The 23,153-nt window shown below is 48.7% G+C and overlaps 1 protein-coding gene across 1 annotated transcript in view; it reads left to right on the forward strand.

Moving 5' to 3' along the window:
- The window catches only part of Cnih3 (cornichon family AMPA receptor auxiliary protein 3), a 119,753-nt gene extending 104,139 nt beyond the window's left edge, over positions 1-15,614 (forward strand). Inside the window, exons 4-6 of the mRNA XM_021169883.3 lie at positions 4,883-4,995; positions 9,457-9,600; positions 14,307-15,614. Coding sequence (XP_021025542.1) covers positions 4,883-4,995; positions 9,457-9,600; positions 14,307-14,334 — 285 coding nt within the window. The 3' untranslated portion in view covers positions 14,335-15,614. The remainder of the gene's footprint in view (positions 1-4,882; positions 4,996-9,456; positions 9,601-14,306) is intronic.
- The last annotated feature ends 7,539 nt before the right edge of the window (positions 15,615-23,153 follow it).

A 23,153-nucleotide genomic window follows, 5' to 3' on the forward strand; every position in this document is an offset into this window, starting at 1 on the left:
CAAACATATTACTTCCACACTTCTGGTATGGGATATAGACATCTACTCTCTACTTCCTCTTCCTGTGAGGCTACAAAAAGTCTCCCCTCCTATCTACCCTGCCCTCTGTACCAGCACACTGAAGAGAAACCCCAAACTGTCATGTGGCATTATTCTCCCAAGACCTGTGTCCTGGCAGCCAACGGTTGGTCACACAGATGAGTGAGAAGCCGAAGTGACAGGGAGAAAATATTTAGACCATGAATAAAAATAAAGTTAAATCTCGCTTAAAAGGAGACAACGGTTCCTTCCCTCCCAGAATCTAGCACGATGGGCATGTGTGTTATTATCTAAGAGCGAATTTAATCAAGGAAAAACAAAACTGATTTAAAAAGAGTCTTAAATTCTAGACTATAATTCTACTCCCTTTTGGTATTGATTTTTATACAATATATTTTAGATGCTCGAGATGGCTAAAACCAAATCCTTAATGCGTGCGTTCTTTAGTTACCAATAAGAGTTTACATATTTTGGTGGACAAAAAGTAAATTTAATTTTCAAAATTCCTGGGAAAGCAAGGATGTGGGTGAATGCATGGCAGATGCCAGAAAAAGGAGGCATGTCTCTGCTGGACAGGGGCCTGTCTTCTGGGACAGAGCTCTGCTAGACAGTTCTTACACTAGCTTTGGGGGCAGCACAGGGCGCTGGCCTGTAGGGGGCAGTAGAAATGGAAAACATGAGCAGATCAAAGTGCCCTGTAGAAGTGACCATGTGAGATTTGTCTTGTCTCCAGGCTGGCTGATGAGAGAGAGGAAGCAGAGGTGCTCTTAGGACAAACTAGAGGCTCGGGAAAGGTCCGCAGGGACCGGGAGGAGGGGTGGGAGTGGGGGGAGGATTCAGGAATATCCAGATGGGAATATTTGCCAGCAAACAGAAACTGACTACTAGAATCTGGGCAGTAAGTCAGAAGTGTAATGAGCTTGGCAGGTACCCCAGTCCTACCTGGCATCAGGCCTGCCCTATACACTCTTAAAGAAGTGGCCCATTTGGTGGCTTGTGAAAGGGCTACACAGAATAGTGAGTTCTTTGTTTTATTGTTGTTGGTTTTCTTTTTCTACCTTTGTGTGTGTGTGTAGTGTGGGTGTGTTTAATGTGTGCATGATAGAAGTGTAAGTGTATATATGTATGTGTATATACACGTGTATGAGCAAATGTGTGTGCACATATGCCCAAGTGTATGTATGGGTATGTAGAGAGCAGAGGTTGATGGCAGAGATCTTCCCTTGGTCACTCTTCTTTCTTAGTCAGCCATGAAGCAGGGTCTTTCAATCAAATCTAGAGCTTGCCCTTTATGGCTGGTCTTGTAGGCTAGCTTGCTCTGAAGATCCCATCTCCTCCCAATTACAGGCGGGACACCATGCTTACCTGATATTTATGTGGGTTTCTGGGGATCTAAGCTCCAGTCCTTGTGTGTGTGTGTGTGTGTGTGTGTGTGTGTGTGTGTGTGCAGCAAGTGCTATAATCACTGAGCAGTCTCCTCACCCCCTCTGGTTTTGCTAGTCTCATGGAATGCCAACTTTTCCATGCATATTTAGATTTATTCTTCCTTAACAGTGGTTCTGGCTTCATGACAAACCCTTTGGCTATTCTCAAGTTGGCAGGCATTGCTTGTTAGGTTTTGGTTTTTTTTTTGGGACCAGTTCTCACCATGTAGCCTGTCCCCTTAGCCCAGGATCACAGGTATGTGTGTGTACGCTAGCCTGACTTTAACTGTCACCTTTTCAGAACCCCACAATGTCTATAGTGAGATCATTCTTACTATTTATAACTACAGAAAGCAGGACATGGGGTCTCAGACTGTGGTCTACATGAAGTGGTGCCTATTTATAATTCATTCAGTGAATCACAGGTACTGGTACCATTCAACAGCTTGGCCACAGGAAACAGTGTTTGCCGGTAATAAGGGATGGCACTAGCCATGGGCATGCTCAGAGTTTCAATCTACCTTTCTATACTTCCTCTGGTAGGTTCAAGCGTGGGGCATCTTTCTATAGTACTTATTCGGTCTGAGCTGGGAGCAACCCAGCTGGCTACCCACCAGAATGAATAAGCCTGATGCCTGCTTGGTGGCCTTCCACCTGGTACTCAGCATCAGGAACATGTCACACCAGCCTCGGTGGCTTATTAAACCAAGGTCTGGAAGGATGCTCAGGAGGATAGAGAGGGGAGAAGAACACAGCCTTGCTTTTCTCATTGATTTCTCATTCCGAGGCTCTGACTGCATCAGACAAGATGGGCCAAAGTGTGTCATAGCAAGAAGGAACACGTGACTCTCAGTTGCTCAGAACAACAAAAGTTTATGACTTGCTCTCACTCTGCCCATCACAGGTTGCCCGGGGGGTGGGTGGGGGCCTCTCTCCTCACTGGTGGTGTCAGGATGATAAAGTATACCCATTGTTATAACTGTTCTTTGCGATGTCAGAGGAAACAAAATAGGACTTTGGGGGCATTTCTCATTGGCTGTTAAGTGTTCCAGGCTTCTCATATAGTTTCCACTCATGGCCCCTGGGGCCCCTCCCAGCTGCTGGGATCTGGGACATGATGTCTCATGTTGCAAAGGCCAAGTAGTGGAAAGGCACAGATGGTCTAGGGTGAGGCATGGTACGGGCCAGCATGGGTAGCCTGGCTAAGCTCCAATTGGTCTGAGAGGAATATGGTCCCTACATTGTCTACATCATTGTGAGTAACATGGGATGCGTGGAGCAAGAGGAGGGGCAGTAAATATACCCCTGTATATGTATATACAGTAAATATACTGTAAATATATACAGGGGCATTGCAGCCACTTGAAGTCTCCTGGGGTTAAGGAACAAGTCTGCTCAGTATTTTAGATACTGAGAGGCAGTGGGAAGACCCACACAGAACAGCAGGAGGATTTGCTAGCTTCCTCCTCATCCCTAAAAGTCGAGCTGGCCTCTGTTAAGTGTTTTCCTTCACACAGGGGATGGTAATAGATCCTCCCTGTCAGTCACAGCTTCCATTATCCACCAAGTCCCAGAGAACAAGGAGCAGTGTGATGGATAGAGGGCATGAATTCTGAACTGTCATCATTCAGAGGTTTGGCGTTGGCCCTGGAGACGGGGATGGAGCTGTAATGGATGGTTCAGGCCTGTCGTCGCTGTCTCTGAGCATGTTAAGTACTTGGCATAAGTGCTTGGATGTGCATGGTGGAGTGGGGCTGGTGTGCTAGCTCTGAGAACGTGGGCTTGCTCTAGGCATGGTAGGTAGCCAGGTGATGCCCTGCCTGGGTACAGATGAAGCCAGCAAGCACAGCTTTGAGGTTCTCAAAGGAGGAATGACAGCACATGGCCTCTTTTACTACATGGTTGAGATTCATAGGTGCAGTGCCTGGTTCATCCACTGAAGTCATGACCCCGGAGGGATGCCGCTTGTGCTCTGAGTACATGCTGAGCCTGAGTAACTTAAGGTTAAAGCAGTTTGTCCTTCACCATATGCTGAGAACAAACACAACCCCTAGCTACAAAATGCATCTCTCACAAGCATGCCTGTATATGTATTTATTCTAAATCTGTGAATATATCCTTATCTTCTGCAGGGGCCAACTGGTCAGGTCGCTAGCTCATTTGCTAACAGTGAAAGAAAGGCTAGTGTCATGTTCTATACCAAAGCAGGTTGGTCTGAGGCAGTTGCTCCCACCCATGGAAGTCTAAGGCTATGACTACAGACTCTATCTCACGGGCAATCTAGTCATGCTACAGACATATGTGGTTGGTCAGAACGGTACATTTGATCACATGTAGGCTGTGGGGGTGGTCTCTATGAGCAGGTCAGAAAGCTTGCTATGTAGGGTAGGTGAGATAGCTCAGTGCTCTTAAGTCTGATAGTCAGAGTTCTAGCCTTGGGACCCACATAGTAGAAGGAGAGAATTGTTTCCCACAAATTGTCTTCTGACCTTCAAACAGGTATGCAGGCACACATGCATGTACATACATGTTTATGTGTGTACACACACACATACATACACACAAATGTTGGGTTTTTTTTCTTTTTGGATTACAGTCAGTGACTTAAAACTTAAGTATTTCTTTTTATGTAAATTTATAAAAAGGGATCAGGTATGGGGCTGAGGGTTGCTGGGGGAGGATGAGCCATGATTCCTTTAGAATGGCCCCCGAAAGACACAGATTGTTGGACCAGAGCAATCACGATGGTCAAAGTGAGATGCACAGGCCATACATACTCGTGTGTGTGTGTGTGTGTGTGTGTGTGTGTGTTCTGTCTACACAAGTGTGTTTGCATACTTATAGCTTTCCTTACTGGAAGGGGTTGATTGTCTACCTTCTAGTCCTCTTTAGTTTTCAGTTTTCATTTATACCACATGTGCCTACCCAGGAGGGGTGTCTGTCTTCTTCCATCTGTCCCCCTGCATCTCCCTGGGGAGTCTGAGCTCACCTTCTCCCTTCTCACAGAGGCCACCAGTTTTCACTATTGCTCCTTGACATTTCTCTTGTGCTCGTCTTGATTAGTCTATCACCAGCCTTTCTGTTCTCCTGACCTTCTTGTATTATAAACAAACACACCTATTAGCTAGCGGAGGGCACAGAGGAGCCAGCAACACAGCACAAACAGATGGAAGGTGACACAGGACACTACTAGTTTCTTCAGACAGCCCAGATGATGGGCAACCTCCTCCCCTTTTCCCAGGCCTGGACAGAGGGCCTGTGTCTACTCTAGATTGGGTCTAAAACATGGAGCACTTCCCAAAGTGATCAGTCACAGGGAAGTGACCATACTGCAGGGAGCACCTTTGTATGGGGGACAGTGAGTGGGTGGAGCACTGCCTCCCTCTAACCAGGCCTGTGTGTCTCTGCTTCTTCTCCAGCTGGTGCTGCCCGAGTACTCTATCCACAGCCTCTTCTGCATCATGTTCCTGTGTGCTCAGGAGTGGCTCACCCTGGGACTCAATGTTCCTCTGCTTTTCTATCACTTCTGGAGGTAGGTCTGACTGGGCCGGGCCCATCCTCCTTCACCTCTTCACCCAATGACAGTGTGCCCACATAGATCAGCCTCCAGGTGCCTTCTTTTATCCGCTTTTAAAGAAACAATGTTCTAGATACAATTGTGTTGTGATTACGAACTCTGACCAAAAGCAAGTAGACTTATGTAATACAGGTTATAGCTCATTATTGAGGGGCAGGAACTCAAGCAGATGCTTGAAGGCAGAAACAATAGAAGACTTTCTGGCTTCCAGGCAGACTCATGTTTACCTAACTTTCTTACATAACTCAGGAACACCTAATTAGGGAATGGTACCAACTACCTTCAATGGGCTGGTCCCTCCTACACCAATCAATAGTCAGAATGATCCCTCATAGACACAGCCAAAGGTCAATATGATCTAGGCAGCTCTACTCAGTTGAGACTATCCTGTGAGATGACTATAGATTGTGTCAAGCTTATAAACAAAGACATGTAGAACAAACTGACTCTCCTGAGCTGGAAGTAAGTCCCTCTTGTCTCTGTTCTGGAACCCCAGTCCTGCAGGTGAACATGAAATGCAGCTACAATGTTATTCACTGGAGCCAAAATAGGAAAACAGTATCGACTGTTAGCTGATGCATCCATAAAGAAAATGTGGTGTATCCATACAACGGAACAGCTGTGTGGAAATTAAGAAGGCAGAAAGTACTTAAATGGTCTACAGTGTGGATGAGCCTCAAATAAACTATAAGTTAAAGATATCACACCCAATAGCAACACATTATATGATTCTTTTGACATAAAATTTCTAGAATAGTCAAATCTATAGAGACAAAAGGTAATCAAGTAGTTTCCGAAGGAGGAGGGGGAGTAGCAATAGCAAATAACTGCTCATGGGTACAGGGTTCTCTCTCTGTCTCTCTATGTGTCTCTCTCTCTCTCCTTCCCTCCCTCCGTCTCTCCCTCTTTCCCTCCCTCCCTGTAAGGGTAATAAATATGCCCTTAACTTAGACAGTAGTGATAGATGTGCAACTCTACAAACATGCTAACACTCATTGAATTGTATGTGCACTTTAAAAGGGCAAATAGTATGATGTGTAAACAGCTTCCTTTTTAAAAAACTCACCCACCAGTTGCACTAGGTTTTCTGGGCAGTTATGATGCCAAGTCTTTTTCATGTAAGAGTGTGCTTTGGCTCACTCAAGTGGGTTTTCTGTAGGATGGATATGGAGCAGAAGTGAGAAATACCAGAGAAGTGGGGATTGTAATTGTGTGGATCAATTACCCTCCTCAAACCCTTTAATTCCGGAGCTCTGGATGCCCAAGCCAGCCGGTCCATCACTGCCAGTTTCACTAACAAACATGGGGAGCACACACTGCTTGCTAGGCATTGAGGGGAATTCCTAGATGAAAATATGTGTGAATCTTTATCCCAGGAATATCCTTGCAAGCAGAAGGAAGTATATTCTCATCAGATATTTGAAGATATATGAAGATTCCTTGTAGGAATGTAGAGAAAGAGACACATTGGTCCTTACAGTGTGGGAAAGTCCAGAAAAGCATGTGCAAGGGCCCAGACGTGAGAGAGCACTTGGCATGTTTAGGGGACACTTATTGCGTCTTTCTGCATCGTTGGATGCGGGCTCCTGGAGGCTGCAGTGGATAGGCAGCTGGCAATCTCATACTGAGAGCCCGAGAAGTGCTGTGTGGACTGGAAAACCACGAGGCGTTCTGGTGAAGAAAACTGGTGTTACTTGATCTGAATTTTAGAAAGTGATCTTGGAAGAAGTGTGAAGGATGAGCCAGAAGGAGATGTATCGAAGACAACATCTAGTTAGGAACTGGACAGGACTCCAGGTGAAGAAATAAAGGGGATGAGACAGTGGGGAGCCATCCTGTCTCATGAAGATTGGCTCTGTGAGAGAACTGAACTGGAAGTAATGTGAACAGGCTCTGACCAATGACTGGACTGTGTATAGGGGAGAGGGAGGGAGGGAGGTTCTGAGCTAGACATCTCACTTGTGAGAACCTGTCTGCATCCTCTCCACCTCACACGGGCTGCATCTCCTCCCTGCAGATGAAATCTCTCCTGCGGGTCTTTAAGTCATGGTCTGTCGTTGAAGCCTATCAAATGGATCAGCGGCTGGGTAGACATGCACTTACAGCATACACACAGCCTTGGGGCTTATCTCAGCCCTGCAGAAACAAGCAAAAGGCCATCGGCTCTGTGAAGTCGGATTTGTCTTCCACTCTCAGAGCTGCACTTGTCCCAAGGGAAGGAGAGCCAGCCACTGCCTCACATCTGGGATGTGTGTGTGTGTGTGTGTGTGTGTGTGTGTGTGTGTAGGTGGGGAGCAGCTATGGTCTCATTGCCTGTAAAGACCTTGTCTTGGTTCTTGAATCTCTGATGGCCTAGCCTACTTACTCTTAGGAAGTTATCAGAACACAAAAGACAGACAGAATGAAGACAGAGAAATCCTTGAATACCCAGAGTCCTGGAACCCAAGCCCTTCTGTCTCATTTCCTTTGCTCTGTCTGCCTCCGCTCCCTGTGTAATATGTCTATGTGTGTGCGCACGGGTATGCATGTGTGTAGAGTTTAGATGACAATCTCCAGTGTAGTTCCTCAGGTGCCATCTACCTTTTGGAGGGAGGGAGCAAAATCTCTCCTTGGCCTGCAACTCACTTAGGTTGGCTCAGCTGTCCTGTGAATCCCAGGGAGCCGAAGGTCTCAACATTTCCAGCGCTGAAATTATAGCCTCACATCACTGTACCCAGCATAATAACAAGAGTCCCAGGCGTTAGTGCTTTACAGACTGATCAGATGCCCCTGGCTTACCTGCCTCCTTGTCAGCTTAGTACTTGGGTCCTCTCTATCCTCACACTCATTTTGCTTCAGTGAAACTGACCTGGTCCCCACTTTTTAGTGGCTGTTCAGAAAGGTTATTTGCGCATATCAGTGTATACCAGCATCACCCTTGGCCGTTGAGGTGGGCAATTTTTATCCCCATCTTATAGCTGAGCCCAGGATGGGTTGATGACTGACCCAAGGAAGGACAATCCGGTGAGGAGCAAGCAAAAGAGTCAGTCTTGGTCCTTTCTGCCAAGCCATTCAGCCACCGGGTTCCTCTGCCTCCACTTAATGAGGTCGCCTGGGAACAAAGCCCAGTGACAGCAAATAGGTTTTGAAATCTGCTCCAGAGAAGAGGAGAGGTGAGTGGCCCAAGGGCTATGAGCTGGCAGCTGTCATCGAATCTGGCTTCTGATGTCCTCTTAGCATAGTGTTGGTGACAGATAATGCAGGTGCAATGCTCTGAAGGGGGAGGAAGAGGTGGCTGAGATGCCGGCTCTGTGAGCATGTGCCATCACGGCAGTCTTCAGGTCAGGCCCCGTGCCTGGTGCTTCTTCAGGGTGGGGAACTGCTGCTGTCCCATCCCTGACAGGAGCAACAGCATGCACTCCTGCCTCCCAGAATCCTTCTCCATAGTGACCAAAGAGCACAGCACTGGGAGTTCCAGCTGCAGTGGGCTCCTAGGCAACATGGGGAAGTGATGCCTTACAGATGTTGGTGAACATGAGCTAAGTGCTGCAGACACTTGCAAGGGCCCCAGTTGTCATGTAAGCCCCTGGCCTTGGGCAGCATTTGTGGAGTTGATGTGGCTGTAGGCATTAATGAGGACTCATCTCCCACAGTTCTCTTTTCCAGCTTCCCCAAAGATGGCCAATGTTCCATTTGTTCTTCTAGGCCCCTCAGTCAATCAAACAAACAAAACCAAGCAACAGCAACCCATGTCCCTAAAAATCACTCTGTAATGTCTCGAGTTTAAATGAAAGCCTGGGTAGTTGGCACTAGCCCAAGGCACTTAGTGTTCAGAATATAGACGTGGAGAAGGTGGTTGTACAACTCTCCCACATGTGCCCACACCCAAAGGGAGCTCTCAGTGTCTTCAGGGAGATACCAGGCTATCAGAAGCAACCTCAAGCAGGAAGCAATTATTTGGACTCATAGTTGAAGGGAGTACAGCCCACCATGGTAGAGAAGGCATGGTGGCTGGGGCTCTGCCTATGGCAGCAGGAATTCACAGTGTTATTACAGATTGGTAGATGGAAGCAGACAGCTGGGACAAGAAGTGGGGCTTCCCTATAACTGTCCCCATTTCCTCCAGTGAGTTCTTATCTGCTGAAGATCCCATAACCTCCCCAGACAGGGCTACTAGTTTGGCACCACGTACACCCACATGCAGGCCTATAGGGGAGAGGTCATATTCAAACCATAACCCTGGGTGACGTGTTTTCTTCTGTCAGAGCACCTTTATGATACCATTGATCTGCTGGGAGGTTGTGGCGGAGTTTGCTCTAGCAATGGTTGGAATCTGAGTTTGGCAGGAGGCACAGTACAAAGCTAGGGGTCCTTGGTCTGACAACACAGGGAACCCTGAGCCTCGGAGACAATGCTATCATGTTCTCTTCCCTGCAGGTATTTCCACTGTCCAGCAGATAGCTCAGAGCTAGCCTACGATCCACCAGTTGTCATGAATGCGGACACCTTGAGCTACTGCCAGAAGGAGGCCTGGTGTAAGCTGGCCTTCTACCTCCTCTCCTTCTTCTACTACCTGTACTGGTGAGTCCCACCCTCCTTCTGGCTTTGATTTCAGCGGCAAATGGAAGGGGAGTTGAGGCTGGCCTTGGAGAGGTAACTTCTTGGGAGGTGGCCCATGAGAGAACATGGCTAATTGAATCTGATCCCAGTTGTCTGACCCTGACACAGGAGCAAGGGTTTCTGGGAAAGAAAGATGCCTTTGTGCACATCCTTTGCAACTCAGGGAACATCTAATAGCATCTCTTAGGAGGCAGCCGAGGGATTGTCACAGGCTTCTAACTAGCAGGGCTTCTGGCCCTTCAGAACTCAGCAGCTCCTCTCCTTAGGGTACCAGTGAACAGAGGGGCTCAGGATCATTAGCCCTTGCCCTCAGTCTGTTTGTGAAGATTCGTGGGTACCATATTAGTGGCCTTTATCCCCACCACAGAGGCAGTCATGCCCCACAGAGAGGCACATTGGGTCATTAAGTGCTTACCCTGCAATTCCTCCATGTTTCATAACACCGTCCTAATTGAGCAAATCCTGCCGACTTGGCAGCTTTGCTTCCGGGTCCCTTTCTTCACCTCGTCACTTGAACACCCTTGCTCAGCAGAGCGCTGCAAGCTGTCATCCTGTGGTCTGCGCGCTGGAGCTGCTTGTTCTGGGAATGTCTTCTCATCCCTTTTGTGCTCATTTCTGGGGCCTCCCCCGCCCCCCGGCACCTTGGTACCTTTGCAGGGTCATGCAGGTCCTCGGACACCCCAGTGCTATCTCTACAGCGGTAAGGGAAGGCTGAGGGTGCTAACTTTTCAGCCATCCCTGGGTTCAGACTGGGTGCATCAGGCTGGGAAGTGGCTCCATTGCTGGACATTCAAAAATAAACTCCATTTGCATTGGCGAATTTGTGAGATAAATTATGCCCTTGCCCACATATTTCAATTGAGGAACCTGAATCTATAAAGGTTGAAACATTTCCCAAGGTCACAGCTAATGGTCACACCAAGTATACTTCGACGATTGAACTTCAAACTGCATCCAGAACCCATAGACAAGTCTTTATCAAAGCAAGGGTCAGGGGTTAGAGACAGGTGGCTGATTACAGTGCAGCTGGCTCATGGCTCCCCCGCCCTTCTGAGGGAATAGATCTGTTGTTCATATTCCTACACTTTCCATGAGTAGCTTCATGGTTTACCTCAACTGTGAAGAGTTGAGAGAGGATCCCAGAATCCTTCTCGTGCTCTCTTCATGAAGTCAAGGGTTATTCCAGTGTCAGAGTGTTATCTTTCCTGAATGGTCTGGATGCTTCCTGCTCTAAGCTGTAGAAGCCTGAGAAGCTGTGGGACCCTCCTTGGAGAAGCTGAGGTGACCCACCGTTCACCCCCAGTCCTTTTGGCTTAAGGCTTTAGCAGCTCCAGATGGCTGCTCTCCCAGGAGGCTATAGAGGGTGGGAAAAGGCTGTTTGAAGACAGAGGCCACTCCTTGGAGAGTTTTCAAGTTTTATGAGAACAGGACTGAGGATAGGGGAAGCAATGGAGTCTTGTGAAGAATCCAGGGAATCAGACTCCAGAGACCAGCATCAGGGTAGAGATCTGAGCTTATTGCCTGGCACATAAGCTTATATACAGTGTTTGAACCAATCCCAAGCCCTGAAATCCTCAGCCAATTGTATCTCGCCATACTGCCACTGTGCCCCAATGAAGGCCCTGCTTGATGAGGTCACTCAGAGGGTTTGGGTGTGTAGGGGGAACATTGTCACCTGTTAGGATTTCTGCATCAACAGGGGAAGCAGCCACTGCCCTGGCCTCAGTGAACATCAGAGATCTAATGCATCCATGAAGGAGCCTGTGGTGCCTGGCTCTCCATCCCACTTTTTCCTTCACAATGTTGGCCTCCATATGCCCTACAGAGTATCCTCTCTGAAGTGAACTCAGCCTCACTTTCGCCATGAGACCACAGGCCTCCTGAAATCATAGGCTGAGTGGCCTGTCCCCAGATAGCAGTACCTCTCTTTAAAATCAGTAGAAAGTGGCTAGGCCTTCCCTGGTCCACCATTCTAGGATCCACCTTAATTTGGGAAACTGAAACAGGACCCTTCCTTCTGGGTTTTAGCTGTTGAGCCAGACACTGCTCTCTGCTGGGCTGTAGAATAAGAGGGACAGAGTGGACAATGTTGGAGGCCCCAGGCCCTTAGCTGGGAGTGGTCATTCTGTAACTAAGTTCCCTGCAGCCCACTGAACTTTCTGTCTTCTAGTTTCAGCTGCAGTTTGTCACGGCATTCATACCATACCCACAGCATTGTCTTCAAACCACAAGTGTACACCTTGGGTGTCCCAAACCCAGACCCAGACAGTATAGAACATTAGCCTGGGCTTTGTTTTTTGTTTTTTTGTTTGTTTGTTTTTTGTTTTTTTTTTTAGACAGGGTTTCTCTGTATAGCCCTGGCTGTCCTGGAACTCACTTTGTAGACCAGGCTGGCCTCGAACTCAGAAATCCGCCTGCCTCTGCCTCCCAAGTGCTGGGATTAAAGGCATGCGCCACCACGGCCGGCTTAGCCCAGGCTTTGTTAAGGGAGGGAAAGTTCATGCCTGCAGAGCAGCCTCTGAGCTGTGTGCAGCACCTGGAGACTGGTGAGTTCTACTGCACTGTGCTAACCACAGGGCTCTCACCATTGACTGTCTCCATCTCAGAATGCTTTGTGGTGCAGGTGACATTTATGGGTTATGTGTGATGGGGATGTGTAATAACCCTGGTGAGTGAGTCCAGGGTGGGCAATTTGTCTCCTTGGTAGAAGGATCCTCTTTCTTTTTGTTCTCTCTCTCTTCTTCCACTTACCATCCTCTTTTCCTTTGTTTCCCCTTTCTCCTACCCCCTTTTCTTTACTCTTCCTATTCTCCTCCCCTCCCCTCCTTTTCCCTCCCCTTTTCTCTCTTTTCTTGTCCTGGAGAGCAAACCTAGAGCCCCATGAATGCTAGACAAGCACTCTACCACCGTGTCACATGCCCTCAGCTCTTTTCTACTTCTGATTTTGAGACCTCGTCTTGCTGAATTGCCTGGGACACCCTCAAACCTGAACCCTCTGCCTCGTCTATGGAGTAGCAGGGATCACAGGCCTGTGCCGCCAGACCTGGCTAGAAAGGTTCCGACTGTGAGCCTGGCCCATATTATTCAGTGATGCTGTGTCACCCCATCCTGTTGTCCATTACTTCAGGGCACACTGGTCTCTCCTTGTCTGTTTCTTCTCAGTTTATACTTCTGTCTTTTATGGGTTACTCCTCTCTAGGATGCAGAGAACTTATCTGCTTCCCTCAACGCTATCTCAGCAGTGCCCTTCATGGCACATAGTAGGCATCCATGGTGTTTGTTGTCACAGCTTGGCCAGGGCTCAGCCCACACACTCACCATTATTTCCCTGCATTGAGAAGAGTGCTTGGTACATAGTAGGTGTTCAGTTAGTGTGGAATAAAAAGAATTACAGTGAGTTAGACAGTTACTGTCTTAGTTAGAGTTTCCATTACTGTGTAGACATCATGGCCAAGGCAACTCTTATAAAGGACAGCATTTAATTGGTAGTGGCCTACAGGTTCTGAGGTCCAGTCCATTATCATCACAGTGGGAAGCATGGCAGTGTCCAGGCAGGCATGGTGCAGGAGGAGCTGAGAGTTCTATATCTTACTCTGAAAACAAACAGGAGAAGATTGGCATCTTTAGCCAGCTGGGGGGGAAGCTCTCTTTCCCACCCCCTCAGTGACACACTTCCTCCAACAAGGCCACACCTTCCTCAATAAGGGCACCCCTCCTAATAGTGCCACTCCATGGGCCAAGCATATTCAAACCACCACAGTTGTCTACAATTAGGCTCAGTCCACAATGGTCAGAGGACTGACTTTGGAGTTAGAAAGTGGTTGATCTGTCATGAGCTGTACAGTGAGAATCCATCTGTCTAGCTCCAGACCTAGGCAGTGGGTCCTGGGCACATCTGCTGTGTCTGGCTCTAGAAAGGGGGCTTCCCAGCTGTGCAGGGATGGGAGGAAAATAGTCTAGGTTCTTTTATTTGGTTTTGCTCCTCGACAACTTCTTAGAGTCAGGGGTGGGGGTCTCTAATGTCAAGAAAGTTCTTTTTCTAAATAGACAAAGGAGTAGATTGTAGTTCTGGTCAACTTGTCAGTCTTGCAGAATTAGCCTGATGTCCTTGTCAGGCTATAGGAATGCAGGTCCCTCCTACTTGGTCACTACTAATCCCATAAGGAGGAGGTTTGGGGACCTATGCCCAGTGAAGATTCACTTATGTCATTTGCCCCGAGGACTGTGTTTATGCAACCCCACTGATATCAGTGACAATGTTCTTCATCCAGACCCTTGGAACTGACACATCATGTAACATCACAAGGGCTGGGGGGGGGGGGGTGGAGGGGGGAGGGGTAAGGATGCAGCCATCTGTAAGCATGTGGCTGCAGATGGTGGTGTGAAGAATCTTACCCCATAGGCACCTGTAACTGCAGGAAATGTGATGCGCCAGAGTGATCATCCCAGTGAGAGTGCTCATAAGCATCCAGAGGCAACCTACCTTTCACGGGGGACATGGGGTGCCATCCTAACAGACACGCTGTGGGCTGTAGCAAGGCCTCCATGGGTGAACTGGAGACCGCAGAGACAGGAATGAGTTGAATCCATAGGCTCCATTGGAAGGGGGCTGTTGAGAGCCACGGACTCCTGCTGACATCTGTTTTCCTCTTCTTGTTTGCACTCAGCATGATTTACACCTTAGTGAGCTCCTAACTCAGACCCTGCTGATGGAGAGGCCGGAGCTGGGCACCACTGCGGCTGTGGCTAGAGGAGCACCAGATGGGGATGACGGAGAGACCGAATGAAAGGAACGGGAGTCACACAGCAGTCAGAACCATGTTACCCACGTGTGTCTGTTTTTGCCTTCGCCTTTCACATCCCACATGGGTTGCAGGGCCCCTCTGAGCATGGGGGTGCCAGCTTGCAGCTGATGAAACACTCAACCTCTGGAGATGCCGTTATTACTTCCTTCATCCACTTCACTGAGCAGCAGAACTGTGCAAGTTTCACATGGAGAGCTCGTCTGGATGGTAGAAATGAGGCCAGACGCTGGCAGGTGTCGAACAAGGGACAGAATGGCTCAGGGCCAAGGCCAGATCTTCAGGGATGGCTGAGATCCACAGGGACACCATGGGCTGCCCAAGACTCTTGTCATATTTTTTTTTCCAGAGCTGTGGTCACATGCTTTGCTCAGTGCAAGGCAGAAAGCTGTGGGGACTGCCCTGAGCCACCTCTCACGTCACTTTTATGCTCTGTGTCCAAGAGCCTGGGCTGTGGCTTCCTGAGCTGGGTGTGGCAGCAAGCCCTGTCCAGTGTGAACTGGGGAGGGGGAGAAAATGGATTTCTAAAAATGTTTGCAACATGTCCCAGGTGTGAGTTCTTCACCCTCCCAAGATGTATTCTGCCACTGTGCCAAATATTCATCAGAGTCATTACATGCCAATCAGCTGGCTGGCATGAGCCAAAGCAAAAAACAAAACAAAACATAACACCAAACCAAACCAAACCAAACCAAACCAAACCAAACCAAACCAAACCCCTCAAAATAGTGCGAAGCCCAGAAACAGAGAGCTGCTCTGTGTGTGGGTATGGACAGCCAGAAAGTGAGACAACACAATTATCACGTCCACTGATGCTTCATGGCCTTTGTGCTGTTCAGTTCAATGTGGGGACATTGCTTATTTAGAAATTTCCACTTGACTTTTGCTCCTTTGTTGGGTGGGAGTTGCAGGACAGTTGTAAATACTAACAAGGCTAAGTTTTTATGATGCTTAAACTGGGCACAATGATTTTAACCTGATTCCCCAAACTGCCTTGCTTTCTACCATTACACACATGCGCGCGTGAGCGCACGCGTGCGCACACACACACACACACACACACACACACACATACACACACACACTATTTATATATGTACCGGTTCCCATCTGAATTCTGTGACTCAGTTTTTTGAATGGTGTTTGTGTAACACATTGTGTGCTATGTTTAAGATGCAGCAACAACTTGAGTGGCTCACCTCATCTCATTTCAACCCACCCCCGGGGTATCCATATGGTTGTTGAACTAGTAGGTAGAAAAGCATTTTTAAAAGGAAACAGTGTTTCTAAAAAAAAAAAAAATCTACAGAAAACAAAATAGAAAAAAAAAATTTGCACGAAAGAAGAAAAACAAAAGGCTGCTTTCCTGAGGGGCCAGCTGTATCAACCACAGCCGGTCAGAGAATGCGGTCTGGCAGGAGCTCTTGCTACTGAGGGTAACTTGTTGAAGCTACACAGCTTCAGCTGGGTACCATTCCCAGGGATGGCTAGTCACAGCAACAAACAGTGGGGGTCTGAGTGTCAGGTGCAAAGCTAACTCCATCATCATCTTGAAAAAAAAAAAAAAAGAAAGGACGAAAAGGAAAAGAAAAAAAAAGACATGGAGAACACAAGGAAAGGGGTCTTCTTTCCTCTCTTCAGGAATCTCTTTTACACTCCCCTCTTCCAAAACTGCTTAAAGTCGTTTTTGACAGGAGACACCAATATCAGAGATTGTTAATGTGGACTTGGGACATTCAAACTTACAAAGGAGGTCTGTACCACATCCTAACTTCCTGAGTGGTCAATTTAACATCATCCCTTAGCAGTAAATGGTCCCAGTTCATACGGCAGGACTTTACATTTTTCTAGACCACTTTCCTAGCACACTGAACCCTCCACTTGGCCCTCTTGTTTTCTGCTTTAAAGTGGGGGAGTTTATAAGACCTGCCTATGAACCTGGTAGCCGACTTTAAGAGAACACGCCCTTTCTGTCCCCACAAAAAGCTTTGACTTTTATGAGGAAAGATTTAAAAGCAGAGAGCTTTAGCTAAGGGACGTGCGTGGTGGCATGGGCTTCTTTAAGGGGGATGCGTGTGAGAGATTCTTCCCTTAGTCCTTTGAAATCCTTAAGCACTGCTGATGCCTCTTGGGCAGGCCCTACCTTTATGAAAGAAAAACATTCAAAGCGTTCCCTTGCCATCCGTTGTGATTGGAAAATAAGTCTGGTGATCTCATGGGAGTTAGAGCAAATCCTCAGTTCCCCAGGAGAAGCTCATTTTCCTGATGGTAAAAATAAGCAAGATGGGGCTAGTGGCAGAGCGCAGGTGTGTGCCAGGCGCCACAGTCAATGGGAAGAGCTGCTTCCAGATATGCACAGCTGGTCCGAGGCGGGGCTTTAAAACCATGCAGCTGGACCTATTTCCACAGAGTTTTGCTTGTTTGGCTAACATTCTTTCGTTGTGCATCACATTTAAGGAAGGAGGGAGCAAGGCAGAAGGAATGCCTTAAAGTTCCCAGAGCCTCAAGAATCCAAAGGAAGTGTTTTTGTTGAGCAAGTTAGAACCCATCTACTGAGCATAGGTCAGGGTACTTTAGGGGTGTAGCATGTGCCAGTACCGGCCTGGAAGCATGGGCCCTGTTCAACTGGGCTGCATGTGGCCTGGATGATGGAGAGTCACAAGGTCACGTTTCCCTTTGCTAAGGTGAGAGAAGAGTGACAGGCTCTGCCCCAGCTCACTATAAGGATGGGGTGACTTCATGTCCGATGCGCCTGGTACTCTATAGAGGGAACTGTGTCCTGCTCTCTACACTCTACCCAATGCCCCAGCTTCCTGCCAACCACTCGACTGATACACATCTCATTCAGTCCTCACAGTGACACTATGACTGTCTTTAAACGACAGTTGAAAGCTTTGATACAAACCCTACAGAGGTCAAGGACCCCAGCCAAAGTCACACTTGCCAAGTTGTCAATCTGAGCCCTTCTGGGACCTTGATGTTTCTGTATTCTCGAAAGAGCCATGCAGTGCAGGAAGGGTGATGGGATGTGAAGGAGAAAAGAATAAGAGGGAATGGAGTGATGATGGACAGGGCAGGGGCTGAGCAGCAGGCCTCACAGGACTCACAGCAAGTGACCTGGGGGACCTGGCTGCAATTAGAAAGTCTGGGGCTGGAGAACGGTGTGGCGCTTCATCTTTTCTGAGATGACTTCTCATCTGTCACATGAGGTGTGTATCGCCTCCCACGGCTGTGACAAGTCAACTGTGTCTAGGGAGCTCATAGCAGAGAGCCCGGCTCTACAGTCTTGTCCCAGGAAATCTCATTCCCTGGTCCTCCTCGCACTGCTCCTCCCTCTGTGCCAGATGATTACATGGGAGGAGGGGGAGGGGGAGGGGGGGGGAGAACAAACCTAGCCGTGTCTCATAGGAGCACAGAGCACTGTTCACCAAGTCTCAGCTTTCTTCCTGTCCTCTCCCCTTCCTGGGGGTGGGCTGGGGTGGGGGAGTCAATGTCTCAACCATGCAACAGGGGTAACAGCTCAGCCTCAAGAAAAGTATCCCATTTGCTCCCTATTTTTAGGCTTGGTAATTGCACCAATGTTGAATAAAATTGTCATCGTTATGACAGTTTTATTCTCCCACATAAGAGATGAATGCAGCCAGCAAAACGCTTTGACAACAACTAACGGTGCTCACTGTGTTATCACGCAGATACGTCCTATAGCCCTTTCTTTTTTTTGGGCGGGGAGGGGAGCTTTGGCCTGTTCTGTTCCACACTGTGCTCTGGCTTGTGACTCTGTGTAGAACCTCCCCCCCCCCCGTTCCTCAGAGCCAAACCGGCCATCTTTCCCATTGCTTCTGCTCCAAAGTTGAGCCCCAAAGTGAAGCATGGGAGATGGGTAAGGAGGGACGGACTCTAGGTTGCTCTTATAGCAGGACTCTCTCTGTGGGATGGAGAAAGGAGCCCAGCAAGGCAGAGAGTCTTCTGGACACTGCCTGCTGGGCATTTCCGGGGAAAGGTACAGTTCCCGTTTGAGAAGAGGAACATTCTTTCCTTACGGAATACCACATATGATGGGAATGTTCAATATTCTTCACAGCTCTGCTAGTACTGGAAGGAGACCTCAGTGACCCAAACTCTAGTTGCTGCTTATGATCCAGCAACAGCCACCACAAAATGACAGCTTTCAGACCTTGGTCACTGTGTGGCCATCCCTGCCACCTCTCATGCCCCATGCAGTTCTTCTCCAGCAACCCTGGATGCCCCAGAGAGGCTTTTCTAGGCCTTGACCTTGGACTCTTGGCTACCATATGGCAACCATGTTTTCTTCTTTTCCAGTGAGCCGTGTATTTGAAGTGGCTCATTGGGAACCAACTGTTCTGACTTGTAGGGAATTTGCTAGCAGTTGTTAAGTGCAGCCACTGTTAAAACCAAAGTTATGGAAGTATAGATTAATTATGTGGAAGGCAGAAATGTGTAGTTACAAGCCTACTTCCTAACACGTGCATTCTTAATGTTCCCTCTTAAGATATGGCTGATGTTTGTGGTAGGGATATGAATGCCAAGTGACTGTGAGATCCTATTCATCCTAGTCTCTAGTTCACCAATGTCATTAGAACCAGGAGATTGCCCGGGAGAGAAGGGTTTACATCGCAGAAATTGGCAAATGGGCCTCTTCCCGACCCCCATTCTAAGTGTCCTTACTAGTACACCCTGGTCTTAACTCTGGCACAGTTGTGTGACCACAGCGTGGGAGCCAGTAACCAAGGAAACTATAGCTGCATCTTCGCTGCAGTGGGTGTGCAGTGGCTGGTGGTTTTGGGGGTCTGGGCACCAGGTAGCACTGCCTTCATGACCAGGCCCTGTCATCAACTCTGACTATGACAAGAGTGATGCTGCTACTGTTGTTCACTGGAAGTCCTGAGGGGCTGTCACCTGGTGTTCTGTGGGTTTGACAGACAGGTACCAGCTTATAAAGAGAAGGAGTTACTTTTGTCTCCTGGCTGTAGAAGTTTCCAAATGTGATGAGTTGACCCCATGCCTTTGGGCTTATGATGGCACATGATGGAGGTGCCACCTTGAGGACCTTGGGGAGATACTATGTCTAACCTACAGGTCAGGTGTGATGGCACGTGCTTAGTATCTGAGTCACAAGTAGGAGAACCACGAGTTCAAGGCCACCTGGGCTACACAGTGAGACCCTGCCTTTAAATAGAAATCACCTTCAGCAGCAGGAAGGCACCCAATTAAGGAAGGCAGCCTTTTAAGGTGCCTGGCACTGCAGGGAGCAGGGCCTGGGGTGTAGGATCGGCAACACTGTCTCTGCTAAGCATGAAGTCACTTTGATCCACAGACCCTAGTTCCACTTCCCTAATCTAACTTGGGGCTTTTGTTGCTCCTTTGAAAGATGTCTCTTCCAGGACCTCCAGCATCCCCATGCATGTGGGGTCCATGCCTCCTCCTGGGATACTGGGGTGAATAGAACTCATATTCTGCTGGGTATTGTTGCTAAAATTCCTCCCTCGGGGGAGATGTAAGCAGCATCTACCTTCCTCCTAAGGTATCGGCAAGGTTTACTCTGGGAAAGCAATGAATTCATTGGGCTTCCGGAAAGAGCATAGGTAACAGGTATGGGTACCCAACCCACAGCACGCTACACCTGCAAAGCCTTTATCTACCAGGGAGGAGGGCTTCCCCACAGTCATGGATGGCAACCCACCCCAGGAACCCCTCTCAGTTGTGCTAGCTTAACTCTAGTTCCTTGTCAGGGCCAAGTGCAGTTAGGGCGGTAAGACACATAATAGGTGTTAAGGAGCAGCTGGATACTCCGGTGAGAGTTCTGACCCTCCCCCAACTGTCCACCAGGGGGCGTGAGCAGCCAACAACCCCAGTCGGATAATCCTTTTGAAGGGGCAACAGGGCAGTTGCCCCACTTGGAGGACAGTCACACTAGGCAGCTGCCCACCTCCCTGGGTGGTCCAAACCCACAGGAAGAGAGCTTTATAAGGTACCATAGCCAGTCTTGCACTTGGTGCATAAAATCAACCCCATCGCTGTGCCTCCCCCTCCCCCTCCCCCAAGTGGTTCCAGGGCTTTGCTTGCACAGACTCTTCCATTCAGTCTTCATCCTGTAACCTCGGATGCCTCGGGGAAGACACCTGCCTGCGCTTCAAAGGCGCGACACTCTCAGACATTATTATGTGCTCTGGAATTTGACTATCTGAGAAGCCAGCCAGACAGGCTTAAATGCCAGCACTGAGTCCCTGTTCAAACATCCCCAGAAGTGTGAACAGCCAACCCCCGTCCCTCTCAGAAATGCTTGATGCATCACAAAATATTGTCACCTTTGTGGTGGGATGATGTGTGTCTCTACCAGCGCGAGAGAAGGAAAGAAAATGGGATCCCAGTTGAATGTCAGGCCCACAGTCAACAGTACTCTGTCGGCCAGGGTACTGTTTACAGCTGTCGGCCCAGGCCCAGGATGGTGGCTTTGGATCCTGCAGTGAAGACAGCCGAATAGTGCAAAAGGCTGAGGGGAATTCTGCCCTTATGGGCAACTCTTAGGATGCTATTTTATTTTCCTATAGTCAGGTGGGAAATGATCCTTAGGTTGAGGTAACCCTAAGCCCCATAAAACTTCGCTAAGAAGTGGAGGGTACCCAGCAGGTAGATCAGATCCCCGGAAGACGGTGTGTGGAGCCCTGTGCCTGGACTAGGCAGCTTTGTTATTAAGGAATATTTCAAGACTGTATTTAAACAACCAAGCCCTAAGAGGTAGAACTTGCCCATCTGTGTCAAAACTCCGGGGCATAAAATTACCCATAAGACTCTGCAGCAGCCGTGGCACCAACCCTGTCTAACTCTAAGAAAAAGAGCACAGATGGGATTTTCCATTTAAGACACGTGTCACCTTGCTCTGGGTTGGTTACTTGGAAACAACATAAGCTTTCAGTGGAGCAGGTGAGGAGGGTGAACCCATGCCAGACTCAGGCATAGCAGTGTTTGGATGTTGGCCCTGTCCGGGATACTTAGCCAAGGTGACTCGAGAGTGCTGTCTCGCGGTGCAACCTCACCCTAAGGTGAGTGGTCCTCCTGAATGGACATCACCAGGCCTTGTACTCGACCTCTCCTGCTCACTGTTTACATATGAGCACAGCCAATCACTACAGGGCAGGCATTAGATCAGGCCAGGGAAAGGGAGGCATGAGAAAAATGTCAGAAGCCCAGACGTACTTCAAGAAATAGGACACTATAAACAGAAGGTCTGAACACTGGGCTTAAAGGAAGCAGCAACACACAAAAGTCTGAGGACTACAGTAGGCTGGAGTGGTGACCGGGTTGAGTGGGGTGTGTGGATAGCCACACAGCCCATGCATTTAACAGTGCCAACTGCCTTCCTCAGAGTACCACAGAGTCCGTACCCCCTCCCCCATTACTAAAAGGCTGGAACGATTCCCTGGGGTCCTTGGCTTCACTGGCTCACTGTGAGGAGCTTGTTCGACTCAAGCTCCGTGCTTGGGAAGAGACGCTGAGAATGTGGTGTAGTAGTCGCTGCTATCTGGCGCTCAGAACACCGAGAACTGGGAACCTGTCCAGAGCTTGGAATCTCTATTTCATGAGACTGAGCAAAGAAGCATCAGGAAGACTGGTTCCAAGAGGGCAGAAAATAGATACTGGACTCCTCTTTCCTCTCCGTAAGAGATCGGGCAACTGCTTCCTGTTGAAAGTTCTACAAAGCGTTGAGAAAAGCCTGTGAATGTTGGGAGGGCTGGGTCACACCCACAGCAGCTGTCCCAGCCCTTCAGCGGGGCCCCATCACAGCCACAGATAGGGACAATGTGATGAACAGCTTGTAGGACCTTTCTCAAGAAGAAGGTGGAGGGCTAGTGGGGACAGGCTGGAGACAGAACTTCTGGGAGTGGATAGCAGAGCAAAGGGCTAGCATGTGCTATGGGCGGAGACTTCCATGGGGGAAGCCCAGCATCAGGAGTGCCATAAAGAATGCCAGGTAAGGCCAACACCGGACAGCAGTGCTCCGTCCAGTGCTCCCGATGGTCAGATTGCCACGTTTAGGCCAGAATCAATAGAAAGGGCAATTTCTGGATCCATGGGGTTAGAGGCCATTTGAGGACAGATGTTTGTCTGTATTAGGAGCCAACCTTTGTCCCATGAGGCCCAATAGGTTGAACTGGACTGAGTTTCGTGTCACTCTGAGAACCTGCAGAGGCTGATGATTCTCCGTGCCCATTAGTGTTTCAGGGACCAGCACAGAGGATAATGCTTCAACTCTGGGAGGGCCACCTGTGGCCCGCACACCAGAACATTCTGGGCTCAGTAGCACATAGCAGAGGTACACGGAAAGGCTGGTTCATCAGTGCAACCTTCTAGAATCTTCCAGTCACTGAAACATGGAGTCTTAGGCCTCAGGAAGCAGACATCTGGCCCTTTAGACCTAGAGTGACTAACGGGGAATTCTGTCATTATCTTTCAGGTGCAGAATTTAGGAAACCTGGGTCCAAGGAGAGCCTTTGGATATTGTTTATTGGCTTGAGAGAGTCTGGCTGGTGGTCAGACAATATTTATTTTTGAGGAGTAACATAAAGAATCTGATGCTTAATTCCCCACCAAGTGGTCTGGAGTCATTCGCAGAGCTGGCTCCTGTGGGGTAACCTCTGGTCCTGTGGGGTAACCTCTGGCAGTAACAAGCTCAGGGGCTCCCACTCGGCCCGC

This window comes from Mus caroli, unplaced genomic scaffold (assembly GCF_978045245.1).
Source record: "Mus caroli unplaced genomic scaffold, Mus_caroli_1 scaffold_1, whole genome shotgun sequence".
In the NCBI taxonomy this organism is placed as follows: Eukaryota; Metazoa; Chordata; class Mammalia; order Rodentia; family Muridae; genus Mus; species Mus caroli.